The 20598-nt window shown below is 37.4% G+C and overlaps 10 protein-coding genes across 10 annotated transcripts; 2 read left to right on the top strand and 8 right to left on the bottom strand.

The window, feature by feature from the left end:
• Positions 1–95: 95 nt before the first annotated feature.
• Positions 96–3377, top strand: FDP41_013733 (uncharacterized protein; the record flags this gene model as incomplete). Its single annotated transcript, XM_044704396.1, has 1 exon — positions 96–3377. The coding sequence occupies one exon, from the start codon at positions 96–98 to the stop codon at positions 3375–3377; it is 3282 nt and encodes a 1093-aa protein (XP_044565232.1).
• A 343-nt stretch (positions 3378–3720) lies between these two features.
• FDP41_013732 (uncharacterized protein) lies at positions 3721–4662 on the bottom strand (the record flags this gene model as incomplete). Its single annotated transcript, XM_044704395.1, has 1 exon — positions 3721–4662. The coding sequence occupies one exon, from the start codon at positions 4660–4662 to the stop codon at positions 3721–3723; it is 942 nt and encodes a 313-aa protein (XP_044565231.1).
• A 142-nt stretch (positions 4663–4804) lies between these two features.
• Positions 4805–6404, bottom strand: FDP41_013731 (uncharacterized protein; the record flags this gene model as incomplete). The annotated part of the gene is made up of 2 exons (XM_044704394.1): positions 4805–6196; positions 6333–6404. 2 exons carry the CDS (start codon positions 6402–6404, stop codon positions 4805–4807), a joined length of 1464 nt encoding a protein of 487 aa, XP_044565230.1.
• Positions 6405–6626: 222 nt separating this feature from the next.
• Positions 6627–8294, bottom strand: FDP41_013730 (uncharacterized protein; the record flags this gene model as incomplete). Its single annotated transcript, XM_044704393.1, has 1 exon — positions 6627–8294. The coding sequence occupies one exon, from the start codon at positions 8292–8294 to the stop codon at positions 6627–6629; it is 1668 nt and encodes a 555-aa protein (XP_044565229.1).
• Positions 8295–8698: 404 nt separating this feature from the next.
• Positions 8699–9720, bottom strand: FDP41_013729 (uncharacterized protein; the record flags this gene model as incomplete). The annotated part of the gene is made up of 2 exons (XM_044704391.1): positions 8699–8869; positions 9013–9720. The coding sequence occupies 2 exons, from the start codon at positions 9718–9720 to the stop codon at positions 8699–8701; spliced, it is 879 nt and encodes a 292-aa protein (XP_044565228.1).
• A 26-nt stretch (positions 9721–9746) lies between these two features.
• FDP41_013728 (uncharacterized protein) lies at positions 9747–10547 on the bottom strand (the record flags this gene model as incomplete). The annotated part of the gene is made up of 2 exons (XM_044704390.1): positions 9747–10388; positions 10542–10547. The coding sequence occupies 2 exons, from the start codon at positions 10545–10547 to the stop codon at positions 9747–9749; spliced, it is 648 nt and encodes a 215-aa protein (XP_044565227.1).
• A 2207-nt stretch (positions 10548–12754) lies between these two features.
• FDP41_013727 (uncharacterized protein) lies at positions 12755–13651 on the bottom strand (the record flags this gene model as incomplete). The annotated part of the gene is made up of 1 exon (XM_044704389.1): positions 12755–13651. The coding sequence occupies one exon, from the start codon at positions 13649–13651 to the stop codon at positions 12755–12757; it is 897 nt and encodes a 298-aa protein (XP_044565226.1).
• Positions 13652–14040: 389 nt separating this feature from the next.
• Positions 14041–16464, bottom strand: FDP41_013726 (uncharacterized protein; the record flags this gene model as incomplete). Its single annotated transcript, XM_044704388.1, has 1 exon — positions 14041–16464. One exon carries the CDS (start codon positions 16462–16464, stop codon positions 14041–14043), a length of 2424 nt encoding a protein of 807 aa, XP_044565225.1.
• A 968-nt stretch (positions 16465–17432) lies between these two features.
• FDP41_013725 (uncharacterized protein) lies at positions 17433–18980 on the bottom strand (the record flags this gene model as incomplete). The annotated part of the gene is made up of 1 exon (XM_044704387.1): positions 17433–18980. The coding sequence occupies one exon, from the start codon at positions 18978–18980 to the stop codon at positions 17433–17435; it is 1548 nt and encodes a 515-aa protein (XP_044565224.1).
• A 378-nt stretch (positions 18981–19358) lies between these two features.
• FDP41_013724 (uncharacterized protein) lies at positions 19359–20582 on the top strand (the record flags this gene model as incomplete). Its single annotated transcript, XM_044704386.1, has 1 exon — positions 19359–20582. The coding sequence occupies one exon, from the start codon at positions 19359–19361 to the stop codon at positions 20580–20582; it is 1224 nt and encodes a 407-aa protein (XP_044565223.1).
• Positions 20583–20598: the final 16 nt, after the last annotated feature.

Raw genomic sequence — 20598 nt, 5'->3', positions numbered from 1 at the left:
TTTTCATTCATATCCAATAGGTACAAAATTCGATTCAATTAGCATCTTTAAATTGCATTCAATAAATTCCATTTGGAAAAAAGAATTAAAAAAAAATGATCGCTAGGCAAGAAGAAACGAATGATGATGGTGGTCATCGAGGTGCCTCCACCATGGCGAGTGTTCTCGTCGGAAGCAGTAATGGTACTTCTGCAGCTCCTTCCTCCCCTTCTTCTTCTTCTTTGTATATGATAAGGATCAATAGGAATAATAATAGTACAACGACAGAAGGCAGTTATAATGCTTGTATTAATAATGATGACGCCCGAGAAGAGTCGGAACATGGTAGGATCATGAAGGAGCGAGGGAATCATGATGATCATGAGAAGGTTGATGGCGATCATGATCGTATGGATTTACGGGATGATGATGATCCATTACAAGAAAAGAACGGAACAACTAATTTGTATTCCTCTACATCACCAAATCGCTCATCATCTTCACCATTGAAAAGCAATCACTCCGATAGGTTTAATGGTAATGATGAACAAGAGATCAACGATAGAATGAGTGACGAAGAAGAAGAAATGCAGCAACATATTTATTACAATAATAATAACGGAGGCTTTAATCAAAACAAGAAGAGGAAAAATTGTGCAATGGATGATCATGCGCAACAATTAACTCTTGAAGAATTTTGTACATTGTTTGTAGATTCCGACTCGGCTGTAAATAACACTTCAAATAACAGTGGCATGAATAACACCAACATTGGAAACACTCCATCCTCACCATCTTACAATAACATTGAAGGTGCTACGTTTGTGGAAAAGATGCGAAAACAGCAAGAATTTATTAAGGACATTGAAAATACGTTATATGAATTTCCATTTGTAGAATCAGAGAACTCATCATCATCAGAAGACGATGATGATCAATCAAGTGATGATTCTTTCCTGCAATCTGAAGAGTCCTCTTATGGATCAGATGATGTAAGCGATCAAGAGGAAAATATCATGAATAACGATGAAGAACCTGGTTATCATTATCGACCCGTTCCAAATAGCTCAAAGTTGAACATCATCACTCTGTCCAGTTTAAAATTTTTACCCTTCGAACATCCTGATCGGTTGGAAATTGAAAACATTTTGTACTTTCATCGATTGTGCAAGTCCATATGGTTTCCACAACACGAACACAACATCACCAATGGCATCAACGATAACGTAGCAAGCAGCAGTAGTGACACTACTCCAGTACACACGAATTTTGTAGATATTGAAGAAATTTTAGAATACTATTACGGTCTTGACATGAATGGAGATAGAAAGAAGAAAATCAAAAATACCAAATATCATTACCAAATACCATCCTTTGTGATTTTTCAAATTATTTTTGCAATTACAGAAAAACTACTCGTGCTTGAACAGGAAGGCAAGTTACAGAAAATTCCAGAGAAAAACCAAGACGAACATCTTTTTAATTTATACAGACGCAGAAATGAAATTGGAAATGTCATTGAAACACTCTTTTTGAATAACGTGATGATATCTCCCAGATTTATGGAACCTGATCGATCTAACTATATTGATACTGCTGATTTCTTACGAGACGATATTGGATTAAGCCAATTCATTGATGTGAAAATTAAGGATTCCTTTGAAGAGACACTTCACAACTTACACATGTGCCAGAGCGACGTTATTTTTTGCATGGGAATATTTGTAATGGAACTTATATTGATGAGAAGAGGTGCCTCGATCCTCAACCGAATTATCTCCACTCCATATAACGAACCTGTGGTATGCGAAATCATTCTCCAACACAACAGGCACAACATCTATTTAATTAGATTTCTTCTTTCCATGCTAAGAATCAATACTGTTTTCAGAGATGAACCACAACTGTCACACAACGATCAAGATACATTTTCTTCTCCTGAACAAGACAAGTATATGGTTCCACGTGTCACCTTGGAAAATCTCATCGGAATTGAAGTTGTACATATAATCTCTTGCATTGCTGAGGATAGAAAAATCTTTGAACACTATACACTCAAATATTTATTGAAGCTCTTTCAAAATCCATCCTATGCATCTCTATTTAATCATGGAGCAAAAAGCAAATACATCAAAAGAACGAGAGAGACCTCAGAACAGGATTTATTATGCGCCTTTTTCAGTGGAATTGCTTTGTATGGAGTGAAAAAACTTGACGACTGTGTCAAGTATTTGCTTGCTTCTGTGTTGCATCCACCTATCGAAGAAGATCAAACTGCCTTATCAATTCTTCAACCTATTAAGGATGCTCAGAAAGAACAAGATTTTCAATTGAAAAATCATGTCGACAAATATATGGATATTTCTCGCCGCGTGTCGGAACATGCTGTCGAAATTGAACAACAGCTGTACGATCGATTGGCGTTTGTCCCATCCGATGTTGTGATCGACAACGTGTCACAATATCAACTTCCCTATTTTACACACGTTGCTTACTCCTTCCTTGGTAAAGCTTTGGCTGAGGTTAAAAACCTTGACACTGCTCTCTACTATACTGAAATTTCAATGATCAGCTCACATGTTCAGGAACGACTCATGCGAAATCACTCTATTTTCAACACCACGGCTGTATTCACAAAAGCGTACATTGTTGACAAGTTAGAAATGTACGAAGAATCAAGTGCACTCTACCGTAAAGTGATTGAAAATTATCGAGGATATTCCATGTCACACAACAACAATGGAATTTGTTTAAAGAGAATGTCAATGCATAAGGAAGCTCAGCAAGAGTATGAAGAAAGTTTGCGTATAGATCCTTCCAATCATCTTACCTACAATAATAGAGCTCTTTATTACAATGACAACGAACATGAGAATGCCATTCTCTATTACAAGTTTGCCATACGTTTAAAGCCAACGTATCATTTACCAATTGCCAATTTGGGATACACCTACTCACAAATGAACAAGTACGATGAAGCCATTGATTTATTCACAAAAGCGCTCTTCCTGGGACCTAACAATATCACAGCTCTTGCCAACAGAGGGTATTGCTACATGAGAAAAAGCCAATACGATGAAGCATCAAAAGATTATCTCAAATTAGTGTTGGAGCTTAAAAGCGAGGAACGAAATATTTTATATAACCTCTCTCTGTGCATGTATCAAAAGAAATTATACAGAGATGCTATTTATTATGCAACCAAAATACTTGCTAAAAATCCAAACGACGAATGGGTGCTTTATAATCGATCTCTATTCTTCGAAAAGGCACAATTATTTGTGGATGCGCTGGAGGACATTGAAAAGTTTTTAACGATCATGCCAAATAATGCAGCAGGCTTGGTTTTACGGCAACGATTGCGAGTTGTTGTGAATAGAATAACACGAGTGTGTTAAGCAAAAATTGATTTGAGTTGTTGACAATTAGTCGCAAAAAAGGTAATGCCGAGCAGCATGAAATTTAGAAAACACAGCGTGATATGTGTAACATGAAATTTAGAAAATCAAAATAGGAAATTTGTTACAAGTCTCACTATTCTTTCAGTTCCGTCGCCGAAGGGCGAGAGAGCACAAATTTCAATTTCTCTTTAAAATATAGAGACACATTGTGTTCCACAAGCCTCGCTCGACTTTTAACCTGGTAATCACTCTGATCGAAGATTGATACTGTCACCAAGGTCAAATGGACCACACATAAAAGAGCTGTTTCAAGAAGATACCAAATTGGAAAAACTTCACTCTAAAAATCATCAAACTCATCCCAATTTTCCTCTTCTTTCTGTTTCTTTAAAGGATTCTCTTTCATATCACTGCTCGGTTGTAATGCCATTCTCAATTTCCTCTTCTTCTTTTGTTCGTCATGAATTTCTTTCATTCTACTTTTATATTCTTCAGGTGTTAATGTTCGCTTCTGGTGTTTCTGGCCTATTGATTTTTCTTTCATGTTGTTTTTAAATTGCTCAATTTGTGCCTTTTTCTGAAGGTCCTCTTGAGTAGATCCAATCTTTGGTAGATTCTTTGTTTTACCCTGTGCACTTGTTTGAATTAAATCATCCAATTGCCGATCAATTGAAAGAGGATTGATCAAGCCTTGTTTGTTCTTTCCAAGGCCGTGACCTGTCTCATAGCCCATCTTTTTCAGCAATTTCAATCCCACTGACTGTGACGCTTCACTTTTTTCTTCTTCCTTTTTGATTAAATTTTGTGAAAGTGAAATCTTGGCCTTTTCCAGCATGCTCTCTCTAATACCATATTCTCGAATTTGTTTTTTCAAATGATGAGCTTTTTTATGTTGTTTTTCCTTCTTTGCAATATTATATTGTTTCAATAATTCAGGAGGAGCATTATAGAAGGAAAGTTTTGTTTCATGATGTGATTGTTGATTGTTTTTTCTTGAAATTTCATCTTGTTCCGATAAATGTTGTAAAAATTTATCATTCATATAATCATTGTGATCTTCGGAAGAGGGTGATGATGTTTCATTTCCGTTTTGTTTGTTCTCCTCTTCATCCGAAGATGATGATGAAAATAATTCATCAAGTGCACTTGGTGTTTTTTCTTGATGATTAGAATTCATTTCCGATTCAGAATTTTGAGGTGTTGGTGTTGAATCATTGTTCTGGTTTTTTTCATGAACTCGATCGGAATGCTCCTCTTTTCTCGCTTCATGTCGCTTTTCCATTTTTTTTATTAATTTAATTTTAAAAGGAATGAAATGAAAGATGTTGTTTGTGGAAAATGTTTGTAATAGCAATTGCAGGCTAACTGATTGCATCACACAGCAATGAACAGAAATTTTTCAATTTTACCAAACGTAATCTTCTCTACAAAGAATTTGTATGCAATTTCTTCTTGTCACCACCAACTTGATAAAATTTTTCATAAAGTCGTTTCACAAGTCCACTGTTTGGTTTCTTGGATTTTCTCATTTCCAACAATTTTGTGAGTATTTCCAACGATGAACCATTGGCTTGTGTGCAACTTTCAAAAAGAGCATGAATAAATATTAATTCAAAGACGTCACGTTGTGCATGACTGCCTCCTATCATTTTCAATTTTCCTGTGAGAACAATATCTTGTAAAAGTTTGGCTGATTCTGTGAAATGCTGTGAATTATAGGCATCAATGGCTTTGCAAATTGGAATTCCAGCTTGTTCGTATACTTTTTTGCAAACATTTTCGAAATGATCCTCACTGTATGATGAATCTTCATTTTGATCAGAATTCACATAATATTCAAGAGTTTGCAACTGTTCATCGACCATTTTGCGAACATTCTCATCCGTTCGGTCATTGTAAACCATTGTGATGTGAGCATCATTGAAAGCAAGGGCATGACTTTGAATCATGGAGGACCAACAGTGACGAACTTTCTTCCATCTTTCATCCTTCTTATCAATAACTCCTTCCAGATACAAACGATACAATAAGGAACTGGCATCGACGAGATCGAGTGGAGCTAATGATTCAATATGCAATGAAATCTTTTCATCATAAATTTTTAACACCTCATCAAAGGAACCCTGATCCATGAGATACAAGCACCAATGCCAATACATGTGACATGCAAGAGCGTGACACGTGGACCAAACGCTCTCTTCGTTGTTCATGAAATCAATTCCATGTGAAGTGTCACCTTCCATTTCTCGAACATGAACCCAGGCATGCATGGCCCAAGCATCGTCCTTATTGATGGCAATGGCCTTAATGGCGACTTGTTCTGCTTGTCGATATTGATGTGTCTCTTCCAAGCCAAAGGCATACATTCCCAATACATAACCATAAATTTCCATGGGTACACATCTCTCATCATTGTAATTTTCAACATGTCTCTCTACAGATTTACAAATATTTTCACTGTCACCCAAGTAAAAGTAGCCATCGTAGGCAAACTTTAAGGCGATGGCATCAAAAGAATCAATTTTTAACAATTCCTCCCAAATGTCAGCGGCATGTTGATATTGTCCTCTCATCCATGCTTGCAATGCTTGAATATGTAATTGAATGACCATTCGTTGATGGTTATTCGGTGTGCTGAAATTTTTGAAAATTGTTAAAATGTGTTGCATTTTCTTGGTATACATTTCGTGATTTAAAGCCAAATCTGTGCGGAGTAAACAAGTTCCTAAATCAATGATGAGAGCCATTAAATTTTCTGGCTGTTCATGGAGACAGTGTTGGAGAGTTTCGGTCATTGAATTTCTCCATCCGAGAAGCTTGTTATAATTTCAAAAACAAATTCAACCATCAGATTTTTCATACAAATGGAAAAAGAAGCATGATCACATGATTTGATTTCGTCATCACGATGCAACGTCCTTCCTGGCAAATAATTCTAAAATTTCAACCTACATCTCTAACTAGTGGATACAAAAACGTTCCGCCTTCTCCCAAATAATAATTGGCGACTTGTGGTGTAGACATTTTTTAATTGGTCACATCATTTGAGTGTGTTTGGGTGTTGTTTGGCCGACAAATGTGGCACTAAAATGTATCAAGCAAAATTGGGTGTTCACAAAAGAGGAATACTCTTAAAGCTTACTAGGATTAATTCCAAAAAAATACAAACTACAATGCATTGTATCAAAATAAGCAAATATTTGGTTGAGAGTAGTAGTAGAGTTTTCACAAAGTTTCACAAAATTCCTAAGCAATCTCCATTCCTTCAATCTTTTCATCAATAATGAGAGTTTCAGGCATCAAAACTTTTCCTGTCGAAATATCAAATACCATCAAATAACTTCTGATGGCTTCGTCAGTTTCCTCGGATTTGACAGCTATCATTTCAGTAGGTCTTCCTGGAATGAACTTGACACTCGAAAAACCTCTAGCTGGAGAAATAATATCCCCAATACGAGCAAACTCAATATGCGAAAAATCTTCAGAGGCTGAAATGACGTAATTTGAGCCACGTTGCTCATCCTTCTTTTCGTCGTAGCTCTCAAAAGATACTCTTCGAGGTAGGAAAAACCATCTCTTATGGAATTCGCTCCATTCGGCAGCCTCATGAACCATGTATCCTTTATCCTTAATTCCAACTGCTCTGAGAAGAGCTTTATAGTTCTTAATCCAATCCACATGCTCCACTTTTCCATTTGCATCAATAGTTTTGACATACATTGGATCATGGTTAAGAACGACTCCGTCTCCTGTTGTCCACTCTTTTCCAATACTTCCAATGTATAGTTTGTTGTCTTTCACAGTGGCCCATTCACACTTGAAGCCCTTGCTTGTTGTTTCTCCATTTCCATCGGGAAGAATATGACGAGGAATGGCCTTCACTTGAATATCACCATTATTGCCACTACTAGTGACCATTATCTGATAAACAATTCCTGTACGATCATCTGCAGAGTACAATTTTCCATTATACATTTTCAATTCTGACAATTCCATTCCTCTACTACCTTCAACGAGTTGACCAACAATTTCCATTGGCTTACCGTTCACTGAAAGAGAATACTCTCCTGTTTGCTCATTTCTCTTCAAAAGACCTCTCACAAGAACGCTCTTCCACAAAGTTCCCTTTTTTTCATCATTCACTTTACTTGCCTTGTCTCGATCAGCCACTAGAAGAATTGGAAACTCCGTTCGAGAGCTTTGGGGTGAAACCGATTTGCCTTTCAGTAGGACAGATGCGTCAATGTGTGCATTGTTGTGTGTTGGAAGAATACTTGCTTCAAGAGACGATGATGAACTTTTACCTGAAGACACCAGCAACACAACGCTCAATCCGATAGCAATTAATGCAATACCGATAAAGAGCGGATACAAAATTCGTTTGTTTTTCACCAGTTGAGTTTGGAGAAGAGTCATGAATGGAACATTGCCCTTGTTATTTGTCGACGACGAGTTGGGAGAGGTATTTCCCTGGCTTTCAATATCTAACATGTTTTTAATAGGTTGAAAGAAGGAGGAAGAAGGAGTTGTTGAAGAGAGCGGAGTACTGAAAAGAGCAGATGCCGATGAAAATTGTTGAATACTTGTGTGGTTGTGATGATGATTTGAATCCGAGGATAATGCTGAGGAGGAAAGAAAAAACGGAGGTGAAGTAGGTCGGTTTATATTTCCGTTGCCAATATATGAAGAAAATTGAGAGTTTGAGGAAGAAGAATTATTGTTGTTGAGATGATTATTATCACTTGTGTGAATTGTGATACCGTTGCTGTTGTTGTTGATATGGGTATTGTTATTATTATTATTTAGGTGATGGTGATGATGATAATTAAATTGTATACTGCCAATGGAAGAAGAATCGCCTTCGGTGTCGTTGATGAATAAGAGATTGGATTGAGAGAAGGTTCTCTTATGCATAACAACTAAATTATAATAATAAAAACAAGAGAAAAAAAGCTGTTGAAGCTGTGGATGGTTGTATGGTTTTCAAAGAACTCTCATCAACCTCTCGGATTGCTCTGAGCTTTTTTGTTTTGGAAATCAATTCAACGTAGAGGTTCCTTTGTCAATCAAGAGGGAGTCCGAGAAAGAAATTGGGTGATGACCCAAAAAGCTTTTTTTTGAGTTTCAACCATAGGACAACGTATTTCTCGATCTTGAGAAGTCAACCTATAAGGCATCAATTGTTAAACCACACAAACACGAATCCTCTCACCTCTTCTCTCAATCATTCAACCATTCAACAAAAAACAAACTCAAAATAACTGCGATCACGAGAATGCAGAAAAGTGGCTCTGACATTACTGTTCAAGTGAGGCTCCTTATTGATAATCTTCTGCCATGAGGAGAACAACTAATGCACTCCATCCAGTGAATGGATAATTACTGAAACCTCTTCCATCGGTGGGATGATACGTCTCATAGACAGCTCCAATTGAATTATCCTCCACATGATGATGACAGTCCATATTGTTTCTCATAATAATACAATCCTCTTGCACATTGAAAAGTAAATGGAGCCCAAAGCGCCTCTCCAATACTATTTGAAAATGCGAATGTTAAATTATTTCACACATCAGGTCAAAAAAAACAAAAAAGTTTGTTCGCTCAATCTATACATATATATTACACCTACCTGTCCAGACCATTCAAAATTTTCATCCTTAAAACTGAGTGATAGCAATCCATGACCTTCTGAAAATAAAAGATTCGAGTCTCCCATTTTAGCAATCGTTTGTTCGACTCGTGTTAAATTGGTTTCCAAATTCAAACAAATAGGAAGCATTCCAATGTATCCAATGTGATGGCCCATACCAAACTTGCTCGACCGATCCGCATAAAAACCCAATGATTCACTCCAAAATAAATCATGCAAATTTTTTGCAATGACTGCCGACAGAGAAGCAAAATAATCAATCAAGTGTTGAGGTTTCGAAAGTAACTTTAATAAATTACTCATCACAAGAGCTGCCTTCGCAAGCCAAGTCTGGATGTCCACATCAATTTCTCCAGGCTCTACTTGTGGAAAACGAGGATAATCATCGAGACCACTATCCAAAGAAAAATTGATAAAATACACGGGAGGATTCATTTGATTGTTTAAGCCGTACCAGGCCCATTCAGGTTGCTGATAGCGAGCTTCCTCTCCAATAAATTGTTCTCGATCAATCCAACCGGAAATTCTGTCTAAAATGGCTTCAAAATGCCAATATCTTGTCACTTCCTCAAAAACATCAGCATTCCACCGCACTTGCATCATTTCCATAAAAGCTTCGTCCCAATAGAATGGGCGAGGGAATGATTGTTTGTTTGGAATGAGTGAAAGGAGTTTTTGATTTTGCATGACAATCACTGGTTGAGCAGGGTCACTCATATTCTTAAAGAAACCGGTTCCTTCAAAGTAAGACCATAAATTAAACTACTCAATACTTGCATTGCAAACTCTCGGTAATGTTCTTTCGAAACTTCTGAAGAGGTGATCGATATTTTGGAAGAAGGAGACATTGTGCTACTCTTCAGGAAATTGAAAACTGGAAATTTCACATCGAAATCTGACTCAAATTGTTGTTTGTACTTTTCATATAAATGGTCAATGTAGGCTGGAGAAAATTCTAAATCAGATAAAGGGTTGGCATTGGGATTGTCAAATGTCACGACCCATTCGAAAGGAGTTTTCAATACTTTTTGAATCACTCCCACGTTACTCGATTTTGCCACCTTTACGTTTGGCAATAAATTGAAATATCCTGTCATTACCAATTGACCATTCTGATCTTGTTTCACATCATTGACTTGTCCTTCTGTAACACCCACATAAAAGTAGACAGAAATATGGTCATCCACTTTTTCCTTTCTTCTTGGATCATAGACCGATTCGCCTGTGATTTTCACAGCCAACGCATTGTTTTTGGATCCTGTGTATTTTACAGTGGTGATATTTAACCGAAAATTGGTCAAATACTGATCAACGACAATGACCTTAGAAAATGAGAGAGGATCCGCTCGTTCAACCTTTACGTAAAGGTTGTGAGAACAAGTGAGGACAGAACCATTATTGAAAAAAAGAAAGGTCACAAAATTGTCAAAGATGTGTGAAAAGTTTGAAATCATCAAGAGACATAATAATTTTCGAAATTAGTTTGAAATTCTTTCGTTTCTACTCACCTTCATGTGTTGAAACGAATATCATCCAAATAGACATTCTCTCTAATTCTGAATCCCCATTGTTGATTATCATACTCATTCCATGCCACACCAAAATAGAGAGGTTTAGAATCCTTGGTTTGAATTCCAGAATACATTTTGGGTCGTGGCAGAAGAAAATCTTGTGGAACAGCTGTGCCATCACCACCATTCATGTGTTCTAAAGATGATCCGAAAGCATTGTCAGCAGCACTTGGTTGAAGCACTTGACGTTTTAAACTCTCATCAATTCTCTCTGCTTTTAATTTCAACCAATCCACACTGTTTGAAGTAGGTTCCGAATGATGATGAAACGGACTCTTGAACTGCTCACTGTGGTGTTTCAAATGGAACAAAATTTCAAATAAAAAGGAGCATGAAAGCGAGAGGCTCTTGATTTATGAGACGGCAAACCGGATGTTGCTCTTCCTTTGAAATTTTGAATGATTTGATAAAAGTCATCATCATGGGCAGCTCCGTTTGTTCTTATTCCAGTTTGATTTCGGAGGATGTTTACTGGACAAGTTGGTTATAATTTTTGTGGTATAAATCTCTGTTGGCTGTTGATCAAAAACATTTACTTTCAACAATTAAACTTTTTTATTACTAATATAATCCGCTGTAGTCTAATGGTTAGGACACAAGGCTCTCACCCTTGAGATCCGGGTTCGATTCCCGGCAGCGGAGCTAATTTTTTCTTTTTTTTTTTTTACCACTTGTAAATCTGAAAATTGGCTGGTGTCGCTTTTGTTGCGCAAACAAGTCTTCATAGTATCAACATTACATGATAGGGATATAAAAAAAGACGACTCAATTGAAAAAACGAGAGCAATTAGATGAATATCTAACCATTCTGAATCTCATGTTGGCTTGAAAATGAGTGAGCAAAGAGAGAGAGACAAAAATTGTTGTCAGTTTCATTTAAACTTCTCCAACAACAAGGAGACTACTTGTTAAACCGTTGTAAATGAATCAGAACGTTGCTTGGTGGTCGTTTCAGCACAGTTGTTCACTCAGTTATAAGAATAGAGAATATCAACTCAAGTTCTACCTTGGAAATAACTTCAAACATCTCCCACAAATCTGTAAATCTCTCCGCGCTAGAAACCAAACCCTGTGTGGTACTTTGTGCGGTCTCATTCTTTTGATCTATCATCCCCTTTTGTTGTGCAGCACTAATATTTCCGTCTACATTTAAACCTCGTCAAAAACATTCCAAGTAATCTCTCTTCTTACATCGTCATCAAGTTGTTCCAAAAATGTCAACCTGAGATTAAAAAAATAATATTCAAAGAGGAATGCTCAGTCCCGATATGATGCGCGCACACTAGTGTACCATAGCTCGCACGCAGAAACAAAGAGTCCTTATACAATAAAAGATTGATGTTTCCTTTTGAACGCTAAGGTCATTTCAAATAAAACCAGGGAGCGAACTGGAGCGAAGGCTTTCTTTTTCTAAACAACAACGAAAAAAACAAATCAATTCATTGAAAGCCTTTTTCCAAAACTCAACATTCCATCACCAAACAACCAACCAACTGATTGAAAGAATGAAGAGCACCTCAACGTTGATCTTTCTCATCCTCTGTATGTTGGCTTTCTTCGCCAACTTTGCCTCTGCTCAATATTATCCTTCTGAGATGCACGATGGAGCTTCTTCCGTGATGAATGGTAGTGGTCTTGTTGGAGTGATGATGTTCTGTTTGGTTGCTTTGTTCGATTTGATCTTCTAACAACCCCACACTCCTCACGAACTCCTCACGAGCCTATGTGGAGAATACTATCTTGTGTAGATATCCAAAACTCTCGCCCAATACTAATCGCTAATGTCCAATTATAATCATTTGTTGATCAACACCTGATCCTCTATGATTCAAATTGAGAACACAATTTGACTCAACCATTTGTAAAAGCATTCAAAAAGCAAATAAACCACCACTCAACTATTATCATCTCTCTTATGCAAAGGTAATAGCTGCCACATGTTTCGTGATAGTGCACGTCCTATCATCAGGACGATTGAATAGTTCTAAGATTACCAATAAGGGCCTTACAAAAAGCTAAAATAGGGCCTTTCATCACCTTGTCAAATAATTTTCATGGAAGTGTCAATGATCTTTTTGTTTATTGTAAATAATAGATCAAAAAAGAACTCGTCCCTGCTTTTGAACACGACACAATTCATTGAAAGATCCTCACACCAAACCAATAACAAAAGCGAGCAACAGATTTGAACCGAGGATGATGCACCAAACCACACTTCTCGACGTCATGTTCCTCACAGATTCTTCACCATTCTTTAATGCTGTAAAAATACCAAATGGAAAAGTCGTTCCAAATGTTTTCACATAACAGGTCGAACAAATATCCTTATGACTCAATCTCCAATTTTCTAAATCGACAGCATCTGAGATTAACGCATGAATTTTCTTCTCTTTCACTAATTGAAATTGTTCATCCACATTATTGACTGGCATTTTCTGAGCGAGTGGTAACGTTGTGTTGACAATTTGGTCATAAATCGTTCCGTAATACCATGACACAATGACATCTGCTCGATTGAGTTGTGTAACCGAGTTAATTCCTGTCAAAGTGGTACTGTTCAATTCTGTTCTTAAAAATCCATCACTACTGTAACCATAACCACACGATGCAAAACTGACAAGTTTCGATCTTTCATCGGTGAAGGTCGTGTCAGAAACGACAATGTCACACACACCATTGTCAACGGCTTGTTTTAAGTTATCGAAATAACCAGTTGTGGTATTAATTCCAAGATATTTTGGAGTCAGAGAAAGTTTGTATTTTGAATTTAAATTGTCAACAATTCCTTGAGCCACTCGACGATACAAAATTGTCCAAACGTCAAATGTCTCTTGCATATGAGTACACATGATCAATTCTTTTATAGAAGATGGAATTGGAGAAGAATAAGGATAATTGATCGAGAAACTGCAATAAGGAACAGAGAATGGATAATTGTCAGAAACAAATTTTTGGAATTCCGAATTAAGAGCGAGTTCAGACATGGCAGAGTTGACAGCTTGACTGAATGCATTGGAAGCAAGTCCTGGAGTGCCTTGAACGATCATCCATGTCGAACAGATGAGTGACAGCAGCAAGAGAAGAATTGTTCTTGTCTGAGGTAATAATTTGGAGTGTGAGTGATAGTGGTTGGGCATTTCAAACAATAAATCTGACTTTTGATAATTTATGTAAACACACTTGGTGAATTGTGGGATTTGACAACAAGATATGACTTGTGTTTTTTTTAATGTGGTGACTTCTGGCGCTGTGGTCATCTCGGCAAGATTAGTCATTAATTTAGCCGCTTCCTTGTAGTGCTGTCAGATGTCTTATTCCAGAGAGATACTCGTTTTTTGTAAATATCTCTTCTTTCAGGCCTTGATTAAGAAAATTTTTTCATTTCAAGATTTCAGTCGACAAATTTGGTAAACATCTAAAGTATGTGGCACATGAATTATTCCTTTAATTTCTTAAATAAACTCTTCAATTTCTCTGTTGGAAATGAAAGTGATCTTCTGTTGTGTGCATTTCGAATTCGATTGTTATAAAAGGATCTTCTGGATGAGTTATTTGGTGTTTGAATTTTTGATGAAGACGTCGATTGAGGTGAATCTTGCAATGAACCAGTCATTGTCGAAACAGAAGGGTTTGGAAATGAGGAAATTGAGGTTACAGAATGATTGAGGAGAGTTGTTGATGTAGGTGTGACAATTGACATTGGTTGAGAAGAAGTGGAAGGTGGTGAAATTGCAACGGAAGAAAGTGTGATAGAACATGCTTGAGGTGATGTAGTAAAGGTGCTCATATCTGCAGTGGCTTGTTCGAAGGCATCTTGTGGACTCGTTGAGGAACATCCATTCGAAAGGATGGATGAAAGAGTGAGAGAAAGTCGTTTCACATTTGACATTTGACTTGTAGAATTTCGATTTCTGGGTCGAACGACATCAATCGAATAACATAAATCCAAATTTTGGCTAAATTCTCTAAAAGATTGACGTTTTCGATTGGTTTCTTCTTCATCAATTTCATCCCAATATTTCATTTTCACTTCTCCGTCTTCCAAAGTGTCACTGCCATGATGCATATGGACATCATCCGATTTACGATTCACATGATGAGTGACAGCAGCACTCGTAAATTGAGAGTTGTTTATCCATGCTGAAACATCTTCTGCTACCCAATTTTTAGATGTTTTTTTACCTCCATTTTGATCCACACCAGCTAGCTCGTTATTAAATCCAAATACAGATTTGAATAAATCTGCTCCACCTGTAATGGTTCTTCGTTTGAGTGCATTTAAGGAATTTCTCTTGTTTCTAACTTGTTGTTGTGACGCATTATGTGTCGTCGATGGTGATCGAGCAGAGGAAACAGAATTAAGACCTTTCAAAGATGATTTTCGATTTCCAATCGTGAGAGGAGGAACCACATTTGGTGATGCAGTCTCTTGGAGTAACAAATTGTTTTTAAATTGTTTCGCAAATTCCTCAAAAGTTAAATCCATCAAACTCGACGACGATGGATCATTTAAATCTTTCGAACTTTGTACATTCAATGAAGATTTCGAAGACGTGACATTCACTTCATTGGTCAAATCGTCATGAAACAATTGTTTCACATGTGAAATGGACGTATCGACCGAGAGCGCCAAACCAAGTGAATTTTTTCTCTCATGTCTTGGTGTCATTAAGGGATTTGAAAAATCAAATGGAATTTCTTCTAAATGTTTTGGAAGTGTCAAAGTTGTAGTGGCAGTGGTCGTAGTGGTGGATACAGCAGTGTTATCTTGTGGAGATTTTATCAGTTGAAATCGATTCGAACCACTTTTTTTGAAATCATTTTGAAGTGAAGTAGGACTCGAAGGATTCATGAATGAATGGGTTTGAGAGCTCGTCGAATGAAATGCATCGTCTTGGTGTTGCAATATGAAAAGACTTTGTGGACTTGAGAGACGTTGTTTGTTCTTTTGATTCGTCGACGAAGAGGTGGAAATTCCACAAAAACTATTCGCAGCGGCATTCAAAGTGTCACCACAGTGATGCATGGTCGGCGAAGACAAGGTGACAATCGAAGTGGAATTTCTCTTATTTTTGCTGAGCTTGACAGCTTCTCGAATGATGGAATTTTCAGAGGATCTCTTTTTTGAGGTATCTTGTGAAGAAGTATTTGTTGTTGATGTTGTTGATGGACTATTCGTTAAATAGGGACTTGTGGAATTAATCACGTCAAAAGTCAATCCAGCAATATATTCATCCAAAACAAACGATTTGGTATTCAGTGATGAAGAAAGAACACTACTCTCAATCGTATTCATATCTAATTCAGAATTTTCACGGATCGATGTTCGATTTCCATTTCCTATTGAGCCATGGTTCATGGTACCTGATGACCATTTGTTGTTGTTCAAATTGTTGTTGTTGTTGTTTAAATTGTTGTTGACACCTGACGTCAAACCACTGAGAGCAAACATCCAATAAGCATCGGATGGCGATTCAATGTGAGGTGTTGGAGTTTGAAGAGATTTTAAATTAGGGAGATGAGTGGTGTTATCTCGGTTAGTAGTGAGGGTCGTTCGACTAGTAATGACGTGATGATCAATCATGACGTTGAGATCGCTCGGATGGTTTGCACCATGATTGGGATCCGATGTCATGGCAAGTGACAGCGAGGGAATGTCTAAGGAGTGTTCACTTTCATCGATAATGACCGTTTCAGCATTTGTTCGAAAGGATTGCAAAGCAAGAAGTTGAGAATTGTGATTCACTTTCGGTGGTGATGAATGCGATGTATTTTTGTTACTTGTTATTTCGACATGATGTGGTTGTTCCTCACCATGATGATGATGATCGTATAACTTTTTTGAATTTCTATTGCCCATATTAGCAAATTTGAATATTAGCGAATGGTTGAATCGTACAATTGAATTGCTGTGAAGAATTACTTGAGAGTCTTGTTGTTCTTGTCACCTAGGTTGAAGATGCTTTTTTTAATTGGGAGGATTTTTGGCAAGAAATCATAATTTCCAACAGTTGTCATTGCAAATTGTGACGTTTGAAACGTTCATGCAGCACAAAACGACAAGAATGGGTGTGCATTTGCCGGGTATGAGGTAAAGTGTATGATAAGTTCTTTTTTGAACCTCAACACTTGACATACATTGAGTGTTCACAGATTTGGCGCACTAGATGAATGATTCGATAATTAAATGTCAATGTTCCGATTTATGTGAGGATTCTCTGAATATATGTTTAGCGAACTGAATCTTGGAGACTATGTTTTGGTGAAAGAGTCTTGAAGACACTTTTCAGTTATACATGTGAGATTGTTTATATATAGTTGTGTTTCAAAAAGGTAATGTCTGAATGTGTCACTCAATGACCAAGTTCCATGAAAGGATGTAAATGGTGTTCAAATATCTTGCCTCTTCTAGATAAATGAGATTAGATTTGGATTTGAATGTTCCGAATGTTCGTTAGTTGTGTGTATGGTCACCGGATTGGCCATGAGTTGAAGGACAACAAAATCAGGAAAAGAGATGAGGAATTTGCAACAATTCTCCAATCATGAAAAGGTAGCCGTGAGAAGACAGAGCAAGATGATGCTTTCAGCACTTCAGTTCATGCTATTGAGTGGCATTGTTGAGTGGCATCAATTCAGGAAAATATGATGTCAACATGATGTCAGTACTTCCTCTTGCTAATGTGCAACATGAGCTCCCTTCACAACGCGTAGCAATTGATAACTTAACTTTACCTCCAAAACAACAAGTAACGAGTTCAATACGAGTACTTTTCTTATTTACGTTCAGCGGTGCGCTTAATACCTTGAGAATTCTAACATGTTTGTCTATACGATTGAAGATTCTAGAAATTCTGAAGGAGTGGTGGGCGGAAAAGATAACTCTGGAACACCTTCTCCACTTTCGGATACCACACCTGGAGAGAAGGGAGACATGGTCACAACGACACGCAAGTCCTTGTTGCTGTTCCTTGAGGAGGATAAAGAGCCTTGTCGAGCTGTCACACTACTTGTTCGAGACAGCTTTACATCACAAAAGTCACTTGGTCTTCTTTGTAGTTCTTCGTCGCCTTTAATGTCATTTCGAATGGAAGTTGCAACATCCGAACTGCAAGTTGTTCTCGTAATAGTTGCTTTGGAATTGAGCTTTTCCAAACGACGATGTGAAACCTTCCTTAGTCCCTCAGCTACAATAAAATCCAATGGTCCAAATGAAAATACCACAACCAGAGAAAACACAACAATATTGAAGGTTTGCAAAAATGATGAAACAATGATCAAATATCGATTAAATAAAGCAAAAACTAGAATAAGGGCTGAAATAACCATGGCAAGCCCTAGAAAAAACTGTCCAGCGCTTAGCAATAAAACTCGACGACAAGCTGCTTGGCGTTGTGCAATGGCAGCTGTACTTGCTAACGGTGAGTTTTGTGACATCATTTTTCTCACGAGCGCCAAGACAAGAACACCATTCACAATGCCTATAAACGTCATGACAATGATGTACAACAATCCAACAAGTGCATCTGATAAGAATCGATCAACGGCTGCTTCTCTAGCCATTTCTTGGTTCACTCCAGGATAATAATAAGCAGTCGCTGTGATGCATACAGTTGGCATGACAATCAACAAGGTTGTTATTCCAAATATTGTCACTATTATTCCAATCATTTTGACAAATCTTCTTCTCCATTTCAATTGACCTTCCCGCACCCATGATTGCTCCTTATTGAAAAAGATCATGTACAAGACTCGAGTGGACATTGTCTTACAAAAGATGGTCAAGCCCAAACTTGCAATCACTCCTTCGTAGTGTAACATGAAGAATGTCATTGTAATGACCTCCTCTGCTTCCAGCAGTGAACAGATAGCATAAACAATTCCAAACAGCATACAAAACAATTGATTCATATTGAGAACCAAGATGAGGAGATACATGAGACGCTTATTCAGCACCATCTTCTTCCATCGACGAATCATTAAAATCAATAAGGCTATGACCATGACCAACAAAAAGGGAACCCAAAACCCATACAGCGAGAGGTAAGTGATACATTTCTGTGTGTCCTGTTCTTTCGTTGTTGTAGAATTGAGTCCATACACGAAAGGGATATATTCGGGAAAGGGAGAAGAAAACTGAGAGGTTGGCGTTCTTTGATTATTATTGAATGCTGATGATGATGATGAAGGTCGGTAATCATCTTGGACCATATCTAAATCATCCATTTGATGATTCGTTTCAAGAAAATTTCTAATAGACTTTAACAGAATCAACAAGTAGGAAGAAGTTGATGATGATGTCATGAAAGAATTGTTAATGTCGGATGAAGCCTCTTTCTCTCCATGGTCATGATGGTGAGTATGGTACCATTTCATTTCAATTTTTGGTCTTGAATTTCATCAGACAATGGAGATACACAATGTAATACGTACGGAATATATGTTGCATGATTGAATATTATTGCGTAGCTTCTAGAGTGTGATGATGACAATGAATGAAGTGATGAAGGATTAGTACGATGATCTCTCGAATGTCTTGTTCTTGTCTCTCTCATTTTCAGTTTTTTCGTCCTCAACATCTCTCCAATAGAGTCAGCCTTATTGATACTATTAGATGGAACTGAATTTCTGTCAGACCATCATTAAGAGCCTTGATTCAACTTCTTCCCCAATTTATTAGCATTAAGGTTGTCTCATAAAAGTCAAATGTCAACGACAAAAAATAGTCTCCGTTTATTACCTGTGTCCACCAACATGCCCATTCTCGAAGGTGATTCTATCCGTATCAATATCATCAAAGCCAATGATCTCATTCCCATGGACGTATCAGGATCATCAGATCCCTATGTCATCCTCTCCTCTGCTCTCAACTTTTACGATGAAATTAAAACCTCCATCGTGAAAAAGAATTTAAATCCAATTTGGGAGAATGAAGAGTATTCATTTCGATCACCCAAAGATCGATCCGAAGGTTGGACCATTAAATTTCGAGTGATGGATTATGATCGTATGAAAAAGGATGATTTTTTAGGAGATGCCGAGTTGGTGATCAACGATGATCGATTCAAAGTGAATAGTGGAAAGGAAGAACAAGTGGTCTTGCCATTGAAAGGTGTCAAGAGTGGAACTTTGACTGTTGGCATTTCTTTGAAGAGATCATCTAATGGTACTTCAACCACTCCAGGTAGTAGTGCAACTGAAAACTCTCCAATTTCATCGCCAAGAGGTTTTTCACATTCCGATTCGTCTGTGTTTCGTGTCGATAATTTTCCTTATTTTATTTTCAAAGTTCCAAAACGATTCAAGTTTGATCCTCTCAATAAGAAGAAGAAGATTCATTCCATTTCGTGTTTTCATCATGTCCTACCAGAAGCAAGTGGTTTATCCGTGTTGAACAGTGGAAGTAGTAGTGGTAGTGGTGATAGTAATAGTATTAACAACAATTCGGACCATCAAAGTGCATGTACGACTCTCTCTGATGATCATTACGAACATTTGACTTTCACATTCAGTGACAATATTTTGCAAGAGATGAATTTGGAAAAAGCCAAGCTCTATACCATATTCAGCCTTAAAAAGACTCACAAGGACTATTCACGCATGGCAGGACATGATTTGATGACTCTTGAAGAGGACCTTGATGTGACATCATTATTCGATTCACAATTTTCAGGAGTCTATCGTTGGCAATGGTTCTTTTGGGACTTTCCAGAGAAGAGAAAGACTCGTGTCATTGTGTACATGATTTTACCTGTTCATACGTGTCGTTCCTTAATTACAGTTGTATATAAAACAACTCTCGCATCAATGACTCAAGAGGAAAAAACGACAAGGAATACTGTCGTTGTGTCAAATCATAATAACAGTACGACAAGTGGCATCAGTAATAGTGGTAGTAGCAATGGTGGTTCCATGGAAGGAGATTTCATGGTTCAATCCATCGTGAAGAGTATCGAAAAGATTGTTCACCTTCATTGAGATGAATATTTTCAAA

This window comes from Naegleria fowleri, assembly GCF_008403515.1.
Source record: "Naegleria fowleri strain ATCC 30894 chromosome Unknown tig19, whole genome shotgun sequence".
NCBI lineage: Eukaryota > Heterolobosea > Eutetramitea > Acrasida > Naegleriidae > Naegleria > Naegleria fowleri.
The sequence above is the reverse complement of the archived record's forward strand: the minus strand, read 5'-3'. Positions and strand labels throughout refer to the sequence as shown.